This window comes from Hyperoodon ampullatus, assembly GCF_949752795.1.
Source record: "Hyperoodon ampullatus genome assembly, chromosome: 15".
Classification (NCBI taxonomy): domain Eukaryota; kingdom Metazoa; phylum Chordata; class Mammalia; order Artiodactyla; family Ziphiidae; genus Hyperoodon; species Hyperoodon ampullatus.
The window spans coordinates 53,431,695-53,443,865 of record NC_136928.1 but is presented as its reverse complement, the minus strand read 5'-3'; the positions used below and the strand labels follow the sequence as shown (position 1 = coordinate 53,443,865).

At 35.4% G+C, this 12,171-nt stretch overlaps 1 protein-coding gene across 1 annotated transcript in view; it reads left to right on the top strand.

Annotated features, from left to right (window-relative positions):
- PLEKHH2 (pleckstrin homology, MyTH4 and FERM domain containing H2) overlaps positions 1–7,403 on the top strand; it is a gene marked incomplete at its 3' end in the record, with an annotated part of 103,902 nt that extends 96,499 nt beyond the window's left edge. The window contains exons 26-30 of the mRNA XM_079720574.1: positions 1,553–1,698; positions 2,769–2,898; positions 3,678–3,764; positions 5,831–5,968; positions 7,224–7,403. Coding sequence (XP_079576700.1) covers positions 1,553–1,698; positions 2,769–2,898; positions 3,678–3,764; positions 5,831–5,968; positions 7,224–7,403 — 681 coding nt within the window. The remainder of the gene's footprint in view (positions 1–1,552; positions 1,699–2,768; positions 2,899–3,677; positions 3,765–5,830; positions 5,969–7,223) is intronic.
- Positions 7,404–12,171: the final 4,768 nt, after the last annotated feature.

The window sequence follows — 12,171 nt, the reverse complement described above, 5'->3', positions numbered from 1 at the left end:
TTGTGCTCATTCTGTGCCACACAGTATGCCAGGAGCCAGAGAGGGAGACCCTGAGCTTGAATATCCCACTACAGGGTTCCCTAACAGCCAAGCTTGCCTTAAGTGGCCTCTATGTTTGTAACTATTGTTTGTCCAACTGCCATATCCTTAGAGGTTATTTCCTGGTCTAAGGGTTCACAGCTAGCTGTGCTGAGTACTGCCTGGTGATAGGTGGAGACAATGAAAAGCTTGCTCTGGGGGAAGGATTTCAATGTATTTGAAGAGCATATGGACAACTTTTATTTGGTGTGAGGAAATTAAGATGATACCTGACTAGATAGGAGATGAGGGTGAAAAAACTGAACAGCAAAGCCAAGCCAAGAAACCATCAAGTAAGGGACCAGGTCAAGGAAACTAGAAAGTCATAAGAATAGACTGTAAGGGCAAAGCTCAGCTGAGGAATTTAGACAGTAGCTGGTCAGATTAAGAACTAGATAAAGGAGGTCACGGGGTCAGAATCTCAGAGGCTGGTTGTGCTAACAGCTTACTTGAAGGCAGAGGGCCCTTTTGAGATGGAGATCCAGGGCTTTCTATAAGACCATCCCAGTCTTGATGGAACCCTCCATCTGCTTGCTGGGGAGTACTCTAGGTAAGGATGTGGAAGTTCAGTATGTCCCCCACCCCATCTCACTTGTTGAGCCCTCTTTGGTACTCTATACAAAGCATTTAACACAGATTATCACAAGTATTTATTTATTCTTCAGTCTCCCCTACTAGACAGTAAACTCTTTGAGGATAAGAACTATGTTCAACTTTTTTCTTTCTCATATAAATTAGCACAGTGCCTGGCATATAACAGGGACTCAGTATAGGTTTGGGTAAATGAATGGGTGGGAGAGTAGATGGAGAGATGGATGGGTGATTGGTTGGATGGGTTGGCAGAGGATGGCATCTGTGTAGCCTGTTAATGGAAGTAAGGATTGAACATTGTTTCATTCAGGGAAAAGGGGGAATGAAGGGCTTTATTTCCAGAAGTGACAGAATAATAGATTGAGGGGATGAATACAGTAACATTTATGGAGAAAATCTAGGAAGAAAGTAATGAGAAAATAGTACTTGCTCCCATGATGTTCGGTAGAGATCCTGAAAAAGTCCAAGTAATACTTTTTAAAGATTTTTCATAGCTTTATAACTTTAAAATTTTTCACTTCTAACTTCTATTTTGCCTTACTATTATCAACCAAAATGGTACCTTAAAAATGAAAAATTATCTGGTGCTGTTACAGGAATGATAGAGTAAGTGACCTTTAGCGAATACTACCAGATATTAACCTAGAGTGATTAATGTAGAGATGAAACTGGAATGTTTAAATTATAGATTTTTTTCATAATTAGACTTCAAATGAAATTTAAATAATAGTATTTATATATGATTATAAATTCCATAATCACACAATCATGACAAACAGATTTATATATTGTATTTTATGAAGAATGTTTAGAAAAAAAACTAATCTTTCTTAAAATTCTTTTTTAATATCCTGTATTTTCTCTTTTTTGGGTTTCCACTTAGGTGGAGATTGGAGATTTTGAAAGACCTTTTTCTACTCCAGCAGGGCATGTTACTAATCAGTGCAAAGCAAATCAAACCATAAAACAACTCATAGAGAAATTTTATCCTAAAAGGTATAGAGATGACTCTTCTGAAGAACAGTTAAGGTAAAGAACTATTTGTAACTCTTGAAAAGGCAGATGCACACTAGTTTTTCAGTGACATTTTTCTGTTCAAATTTTTAAGATGAAAAAAATTGTACATAATAATTTTCTCAGGATTTTTAAAATAGTGTTGAATACCAAGAGATTATAGTTCTTTTTATTTAAGATGTGCCTAGAAACTGTAGTATCTAGATTTAAACTTTTTTGAATGAGAAAAAAATCTACCGTAATTTAGAAGATCTACTTTTCATTTGACCTTATTCATTCTTGTCCAAATTAATCATGCTAATAAAGAAAAGGAAAAAATTGGCTAATAAGATGTTTAATTTTATGAAGTGTTTACCAAAAAATTTTTATCTCTTAGGGTATTCCATTATAAACAAATTGGAATAAAAATAAACTATCTTCTTACACAAGATTTTTTATTATAATATAAAATTTTAACTAAACTGAACTAATTTGAAGTTTTGATTTTTGAGACCATATAAAGAAAAGCTGTAGATTCAAAAATAGAGGCAAATCCAATTCACCATGAATTTTTCCAAAACAGAAACATTTGAGATCAGTCTGTTGTCTGTGTAGAATAAGTGGTTGCCTTCGTGCTTTTGTTTAAGAGGTTTCCCCTGCAGCTAGCATCTCTCCAAACCAGGAGTGGTAGCACCTAAAATTCCACTGTTGGGGATTCATTCTTCAGTCTTGACTTCTTGTACTTTTCTTTAAAAATGAAAGTTATTCCCATGAGAAATTACCTTTTAAACTAATTTATGCGAAGGTTTGATGTTAGCTTATCAGATTTTAAAATTTTACCTGAAGGGGGTGGGGAGCAGGGAACTTAGGTCATACATACTGAGAGCACTAACCATAGGAGAATTTGGTGGAAGGAATGCTACAAAAAGGACTAGGGGTAGACAGTGGTGAGATGGGACTCACAGAACAACAGCTTCACCTGGGTTGTGAGTATGTCTCCCGGTGGTGCTTAGGATTGGCTCAAGGAGAGCTTTATCTGGGGAGGATGATACACTATTTATGTGTTTTTCTTTTGTGTTTTTGTTTTTGTTCTTTTCTTTTTTTAGGCAGCTTTGCCAGCGACTGTCAACCAGATGGATGGCCCTCCGGGGACACAGTGCTGCTGATTGTGTGCGAATCTATTTGACAGTAGCCAGGAAGTGGCCATTCTTTGGTGCCAAATTGTTTCTTGCAAAAGTAAGAAAGAATGGGGGGCTATTCAGTTCAGTAAAATATAAAGTGATAACCTGAGTAACCCCAGGTTTAGTACATTTGGCTTTTTAAAAGAAAATAAGGAAATTTCCAACAATTTACAGAAAACCATGAAGGGACACTAAGGAAAAGGAAGGAAAGCCATCAGCGTCTCTGTCTTTTCCCTTCCGTTCCACTTCCCCGTACCGTAAATCATTTCTTACACTCAGTAGGCTTAATCGTTAGACTGAAGACAACAGGTGAACTCTGCTTTCTTCTCTTTATTCATTCATCCATTCACTCATTTACTCTCTAACTCATTTGCTCATTCATTTAGTATTTATGAATTCTGTTTGCCAAACATTGAGCTAAGCTCTAGGGATACATAAGCCCATGGTTTCAGATAGGTGGTACTCACACTTCCAGGAACTCACAACCAGTATTGCAATAGGCCTGGAAACAACTATTGTGTGGAGAATATGGTTAAGGGTGACATGAACAGAGTGATGCAGGAACACTGAAGAAGGAGAGATGAAACCTGCTGGGGGTTAGATTAAGAGGCCTGTCCAAATGCACACGTTAATAAATGGCAGATCTGGGTCTCAAACCCAGGTCTGCTAATTCACTCCTCTTTCCATTATACCACACTGCTTGCTCCCCAGGTGAGATTTTTAATAATAAGATGTTGTTGTGTTATTGCAAATGCTGCATTGCATTTACACTGAAAAATATTTCTGTAATTTTGCTTAGCATTTATTATGTAGTGTATTTTCACCTCTTCATAGCCCATAACCCCATCATCACTTGGAAGTACTTTCATGTGGCTGGCTATACATGAGGATGGTTTAAGCATCTTAGAATACAACTCCATGGTAAGATTAAATCCTTAAGTTCTGCATTGAGTCAACTATTTCCATTGCTCAGTGTACTGTAAACAGAAGGTAATGATATCTTAATCTGACTTTTCTCATACACAGAAAACACTCTGCCTAATACTATATAATGAATAGTCATTTTACAAATATAACTATGGTTACAATTTAATCTTTTAAATCAAGATTAGACAGGTTATATATTGTGTATGAGAAAAATATTAAGATACCATGACTAAATTGCAATCATGGTTGTATTTGTAAAATGACTGTTCATTTACTGTGTTTGGAAGATTGCTTCCTGTGTAAAATGAAACTGTTGAAGATAACATTAAGGTAGAAACTTTAGTTACCAAAGTTTTAAGTTCAATTTCACGAAGGCTTCTATAACAATTTCTGTACTATCCCATAATATCAATTACCAGTTCATTTGTACATAGACAGTATCTTAGAGCTTTTTACATGATTAAATATAAAGTCAAACTGTGATTTCTATTTATTCATTTATTCATCTGAAATTTACTTTATTTTCTATCATATTTTATATGTATCAGAGTACTTTTTAAATTTTTGTTCTTTTTTTTTTTTTTTTTTAACCTGTTAGGCAAGGATTGCTAAATTCACCTGGTAGGTGTAGTGGGCTCTCCTACTTGTGGCTATAGTCAGGATCACTGAGAATTTCTTGGAAACGAGGTTATCCTTTAGTGTTATAGTAACTGTTTCTCCTTATAATTGCTGAAAAACTTTTTTGAAGGTGTTTATGTTTCCTGAATGCCTTTTAGTTCTTGAATAGATAATCTGAAGATAGATTATAAAATCAGTGACTTAAAGTCAACAGAAATAGTACACAAGTATTGAGTTACCTTAGCTAAGTAAACCAGTTCCTAGATCCCGGGAGATGGACCTGCAGGTCAGGAAGTAGACATTCAGCCTGCAGCACTAGAGGTGTTCAGTGCTGGGATGGTCTGCTCAGAATCTTGTAAGCTAATCATTAGATACGCAGATTCCTTTCCTTTTAGACTGTACATCTTTGACTTATATTATTTAAATTGTTTTAGTAACACATTGGGAAAAAATATTTGCTGCATGTATGATGAAGGGTTGGTATCCTTTATGAATGTGGATGTCTTATCAAACAGTAAGGAAATGATGAACATACCAATAGACAAATGGGCTGAGGCAATTCACAGAAGAAATACTAATGTTCAATAAATGTATTTTTAAATGTTAATCTCACCATCAATCAAATAAATTCAGTTTAATACAGTGAGATTCTACTTTTCACCAATCAGATGGGCAGAGCTTCAAAAGAATGATGATATCCTGTGTTAGCAAGACTGTAATGCTGGGAATGTAAATGGGTATAACCTTTTTGAGTTTGGAAAGATTTACTTTTTTGAGATAGCAATTTCAGCTGTTGAGGTTTATAACCAAAGAAATAATTAGGCTATGTGTATTATGAAATATGTCCCAAAATATTCATTGGAGTATTGTTTAAGATAGTAACAAATAAAAAAAACTTAATTATTCTTCAGTAGGAGATTAGTTAAATAATGGCTGTATCTATAAAATCCAAATAAATGTCTATAAAATCATTTAAAATGTTATACAAGTACATTTGTTGTCATGGAAGGATGTTCATAACATATTAAGTTAAAAGCAGAATGTTAAAAAAAAGTATGCATGATACTGTTTATGTTTACATATATCAAATGATATTATATATGATATTATGATATTATATATCAGGGTGAACTATGTGGATTTGCCAATATTTGACCTTTTTTTTACCTTAAAAAGCATCAGTTTCATATGGTTCAACCAGATAGATAGATAGATAGAAATCTTAAGGACAAATACAGTGTAAATGCTATGTAAATAGTTGCTGGTGCATGGCAAGTTCAAGTTTTGCTTTTTGGAACTTTATGGAATTTTTAAAACATATTTTCCATCTGCAGTGGTTGACCACATCATCATTTTAATGGAGATACATGTTATTAATCATCTCTCATCTTTCTTTGAAAATAAAGATTGTATAACATACTTACTTTTATTTCTCTTTGAAGAGGTTAATAATCAGCTATGTGTACAAGAGTCTAATGACTTTTGGAGGTTATCAAGATGATTTTATGATAGTCATTAACAATGCACATTCAAAGGACAAACCAACAGAGAAATTACTTTTTGCCATGGCAAAACCCAAGGTGAGTAGAAGGCTTTATGCTAACTTTTTTATGCTAGTTTTTTTCATACTAAAACATATATTGTACAAAGAATAAGTTCCTCATGGGAAAACAGACTCTACTTACAATCAAAAAACCACAGGGCCAAATTCTGACTTACCTTATCTTTCTAAACCTTGGTTTCTTCATCTAAAAAATGGTATGATGCTATGATGCTACTTTTTTTTTTCTGGATTAAGAATAAAATGAAGGAATTGTAAGGTATTTATAGCCCAGTGCCTGGTATACAGAAAGTTCAAAATAAGTGGTCCTGGCATAAGTTGTTATTGTCAGGTACTTTATACACATTACCTTATTTCCTTGGAGTAATTCACTTTATAGACTCATTATTGAGAAGAGTGAGGTTTTAAAATTAAGGCATACTTGTTTCTTTACTATTTTTAGCAAACTATGTAGTTTTAATGTCTCTAAGTAAAAGCAATAAATAAAAGGGCTGCATTATAACATGTAACTCTGATTTTAGGGGAAAAAATGAGAAATTAATTTTTCTAAGACTTTGTCTTAAAATTCTCAACTAAAAGAGACTACTTTTTTAGGATTTGAAACTTTAAAAAATGGCATATATATTTCTTAATTAAATCTATACTTAAGTGAAGTCTGTAAGTGTAGAAGATCATGGTACACTCAGTGCTTTAGTTTAAAGAGTTGATATAATACACTGAATTTCTTATTCATGTATTCACAAATGTGGCTTTAGGATAACTGGTAGAATTGTACTACTGTCACATTTTCTAATGTTGCCACTAAATTTGATTTTTTTTTTAAAGTATCACTTTCTGCTGGTTTAAGTAATGGGAAAATAGGTCAGTGCCTTGATGGTGCTGAACATGTAAGTACAGTTGACTCTTGAACAACATGGGTATGAACTGCACGGGTCCACTTACACATGGATTTTTTTTCAGTAGTAAATACTGCATTACTACACAATCCATGGTTGGTTGAATCCATGGATGTAGAACTGCGGATACAGAGGAACCGTGGCTACAGAGGGGCACTGTAAAGTTATGCATGGATTTTTGACTGCTTAGAGTGTTGGGGCCCCTAACCCCTGTGTTGTTCAAGGATCAACTGTACTGCACTGCTTGATCTGGTTAAAAGGGAAATCTGGTAGCCTGGGCACTTGCAGATGGAGACCACCCATGGCCAACCCTTCACTCTCTTTTGGAAGTGATGAGAACTTCTCAGGAGAATAACAATTCCATTTTTCTTGTTTTAGATTCTTGAAATCACTCTTTTGATCGCCAGCTACATAAACAACTTCTATCAGCAGAAGGCGGTTCACCACCTCTCTGCTCCAGCGCTGCTGTCAGCTCGGACCCAGGGTCCTCAAGCCAGGGTGATGGGAAGCCAGCCCCTTCTGTCAAGCAGACCAACCAAAGGCCCCACTTTACTCTGAAAGCTCAGGGGCCTGAACATTCACTCCCTGTCCTCTAACCAATGGCTGCATCGGCTCCAAATAAGTTCATTTACATCCTGGAAGCACGGCACACACACAGTAGTAGTCCATTCTTTAAAAATAATGCGGGTTACTCTCTGTCATTTGATTCATAAATATTCAAACGAATGCTAGTAATAAGACCTAAACACACATTTTCCCACGTGCTGATTTTCTCTTAGCTTAACTGGGTTAGAATTTGTCATTTTTTTCCATCACCTTCTCCTTTGCCATCAGACACATCAAGGCTTTTTTCTCTTTTTTAAAAAAAATATTCTTACAATCTTTAGAAAGTGAGATTCAAGGGAGTTTTTCCATACTCTCATTTGGCAAACCAGTTGATTATTTGGAAATGCTCATTGCCAAAAAATTAAGTACTGTAATTAAATGTGCTTTTAATTAATGATATGGTGTTTAGAAAGAAGTAGAGTATACAGTTTAAGAAACAGCTGCAGGGTGGTGTTGAAGGGTAAATTTTAGAGCAAGTGCAGTAAGTCTTCTGGCCCTGTGAATCATTGTGTGAGAAAACAGGAGCTAGGTAACCAGAACCTCCTATGTGGTTTTAGAAAGTGTACCCTGTCACCTTTTCAGATCACTGGAGTGTAAAACTTAAAATGAGACAGTGATTCCTGACATTCTTTGGCTGTCAGCATAACCCAAGTTCACTGGAATATTGCCCACATTTCATTGTATTGGTGCTGGGTCATCTTGACCTTGCTTTGTTAAATAATAATATCTATGAAAACAAAGACCATTCTTAAAGCTTTGCGTCATACAGTCCTTTTTAATTATAGTTTGAAAATAAATTCCCAAAAATATTTTTTAAAAGAAAAGAGAAAGTAACTCTTCTGTCAAAGGAGGCAAATTTTTAGTTGAAAGAGTCTAGAAATGTATTACTTTACTAGGTTACGTAAGTGGTCAGTACATTCCGGTTTGTGTCAAAATAAAGTACTTATTATTCATGATAAAAATGAAACTGTGATAAGACATGAAAATTATATTGCAAAAATGTTTAATTGAAATAGTAATCATGAGTATACTTAATTTTATTTATGTGTAGAATATTTTATATTTATATGTTGGACTTATATTTATCACTCTGTGTATGGTATTTTTTTAACCAATTGGAAAAAAAAAGTTAGCTGCTGAATTAATTTGTTGGCAGAGCCTTCATGTTTTCTTTTTTGCTGCTTTCTCCCTATGGCAATGTACTGTTCTCACAATAAGCCTTTTAAAAATGTTCCATCCCATGTTAGCATCCTTCTAAAGGACAGAGCCAAGAAGTATACTGATCAAGTAAGATTTTGCTTTATTGGTAATGACAAAGGTAAAAAAAAAACCCATAGAAATAGATTGCCATTTACTATTTCTCCTAAATCTTTTGAACCACAACCACTCACTGGGTAAGCAAATTAATTTCTGATAATAAATTGGTTACCAGTTTGAGATGACTCTCAGGAGCCTTTTGGCTGGGATACAGTAGTTTCTGAGTTCCCAGAAAACCATTTAATAATCATTAGTTGGTGAACCACAGGCTTGGCAGAGCTGTTACATATGTGTGAGGACTTTATTCTCAGGCAATAGTTAGTTCACCATCTGGTAAGCCCCCCCAAAATCTAATTTAAACAAGTAGTGAAGGCTTAGCTTAAATGGTAGTACCCTAGACTTGGCATTTATTTTTGATAGAGCAGAGATAAAATATTTTGATGGAAAGAAATCAATTTCCTGTAACTCATGATGTGAAAATTTTATTTTCTGGGAAATTACTTTTATATAGCCATTTAAAAAATTCAAAGTATGTTATTATGATTGGTTACAAGAGAATAATGTTACATGTTTAATTGTAATATTTGTCTCCTATCATTTTCTTCCCTTTCAATCATAATAAATGATTTACAAAACCCATTTCAAGCATTATCTTTTGAATAATCTTCAAGAAATACCTAATGTTTTCATTGTCAAAGCTGAGGTGTACTACTAGTGAAAATGGTAGTTATTACCTCCTTCTCTTGCACTCATGCTTTGTCTTCTGTGTTGCTTTGTTTTATCCATATAAAAGGAAGCTGTTTTGGCAAATTATAAGTTTCATATGTATGTATGCATATTGACACGTATACAATATGTATAAATCATGGGGTTCTCCCATGATTTCATAATAAGCTCCTTATAGGTAAGTTGATTGGACTGTGTCTAAAATTTTATTTTAAATGCTTTAGATTTCTGTGTGTGTCCTTAAAGTCAAATACTGCCATAGCTTAGAAATGAATTTAACTCTCAATTTACAAGAAAAGTTAGTCGCAACTTATAAAATATTTGCTTGAAAAATGTGTTTATCAGTGGTTGTTTGGACATTTTTTCCATAGGAAAAAAATACATGGTCGGTTCCTGTAACAATACTTGTAACCCATAATTGTACTGAAGTATAATCCTGAAGAATTAACCACCATGGATAACCATATTTCTCTAGAAAAAGGCTTTAAGTGGTCCTGAGATGCCGAGAACACATTTCACCCATCCACCCACCTCTTAGCTGTCATGCTATTTGGACTTCACTGCAGAGTCTCTGGGCTGATTCCAGGGGAGCAAAGGCTTTGGGAATGTGGGGAGTGAGGAAGCAAAAGTGAGTAGCAGGACTAATAAGGTGGAGAAGCTTTTCTGCTAACTGGTTCATGGAGGGACCGCATCTCCTCTCACATTTCCCCCATTCTCTTTTTCCTAAAGGAAGAAAGGGATTTTATTGCTACAAGAGTACTTCATTTAGCAGGAAATATGCCAGTTTCCTCCAGAGAAGGAATGACTTGATTTTCCTAATGCTTGTTTGAAAAATTCTAGAAAAGGACTCTGACTGGCCCAACTCAGGTGTTTAACCTCAAACACTCATATTAGGAGAATGCTTAAGTAAATTATTAAAAATCTATATAGTGGAACCTTATGCAGCCATCAAAGCTATGTTTATTATGGGTTTTAAAAAATTGATATGGGAAAAGACATGTTAAAATCAGAATGTTAACAAACTTTACAGTAAAATCTCAACTCTGTGAGAAAAAAGATTGGAATAAAATACATCAAAATGTTTAATAGTTGTTACTCTTGGTGTTTGCTTATTATACCCTCTTAGTTTTTTCTGTATACTATTTTTTTCTACAATAAGCTCATGTAACTTTGAAAACAAGGAAAAAACATAAAAACTCTCACTTTCTGGGCTATTGTTAATAGCCTCCGTATGGACTTCTAGACTCCAAAGCATCCCTCACATAGCTGCAAAAAATTACCTCATTGAAACTTAGGTCTAGTCACGGCACACCCCTATTTGAAATCTTATTTGGTTTCTCATCGCCAGCACAGTAAAATCCAGACTGCAAGATCCTTCACTGTAGCTCAATCTACCTGTCTAGTTTGCTCTCCCACCGTAGCCCCACGAGGCACTTTATATGCTTCCACCCCAAACTATTCACAGGTCCCCAAATATACTCTGCACACACCTTTATCCTTTTGCACTGTTGTTCGTTTCATCCAGCAAGCAGCATAAAACCGTCTCCTCCTCCATCACCACCATTGAAATCTGTGAGTCTTCTTGGGCTGATTCAGAAGAGGAGCTCAAATCTTTGTATATTTTACCTTGAGAACAATTTTCATCTACCCAGGAAAGTCACTTTCTTCATCCAAGTATGAAGCCTCAGGAGGCATAAGGGTAGAAAAGAGAACTCACCTGCTTAATCAGATCAAGGTGAATCAACTGAATCACTCCTGAATCAGTGCTGGTGATTAGGGCCCAGGCAGATAACCTTCACCTTCCTGGTTACCAGGCTCCCTCCTTCAACCACGTATCCCAGTTACCCAAACCATTATACTTTAAAATGCTAGTACTGTGCCTAGTCCACAGAAAACACCTGGCAAAATGTTAGCTGCCATTATTGTCCGTATCAATAGGGCTTCCCAACTAACATGCAAAGGGATTCTAGAGTTCCAGAACCCAAATCATTGCGATTCATTACAATTTGTCCCACATCAGTTTGTGAGTTTATAGGCAATGCTGATTCAATGATGGATGTATCAGCCTCACTTGCTACCATCCTTTCTCCATTGAACCTCATTACTTCCCTTCCTATGTGCAACTGTAGTCTTCTATGTCTCCAAAATGCACCTACGTGTTGGGAGAATGTTGTCCCCAAAGATTTTATCTGAAGTGAATGCCTTTTATTTCCTATGAACCATCTGCTTCATTTCCTTGTGTTTCTTTCTTCAAAGTTGCTGATCATCAGCTTACCTCACCATAATAACAAGTATTAAGCACTTATAATGTTTCAGACACACATAAGTTATGTTTTACATGTATTTATCTCATTTAAAACTCATAATTTTCCCCTGCTTTACAGGATCAGACACTAAGGCTCAGAGAAATTGAGTTATTTTCCATTGTGGCAATGTGGCAACTTAGCTAGGGTGGCTGAGTCCCGACTTCGATCTAAGTTTGTCTAATTCCAAAGCCCACATTCTTGAACATTACAACATAGAGACTAAGCCAAATGGCAGAACAGTAGAGGAACAGTTTCTCCTTCAGTCAATCAGCTCATCTTGGGCTAGAGAGCCTGGGTCAGCATTCAAAACAGATCAAATACTGTCACTGCCATGAATGTTTCACCAACTCTTTGAGGAATAATTAGTCACTTGTTCTAATATAAATTGTTTGTACCTCTCTGTAATAGCTTATATCTCTGGCTTCCTTTGG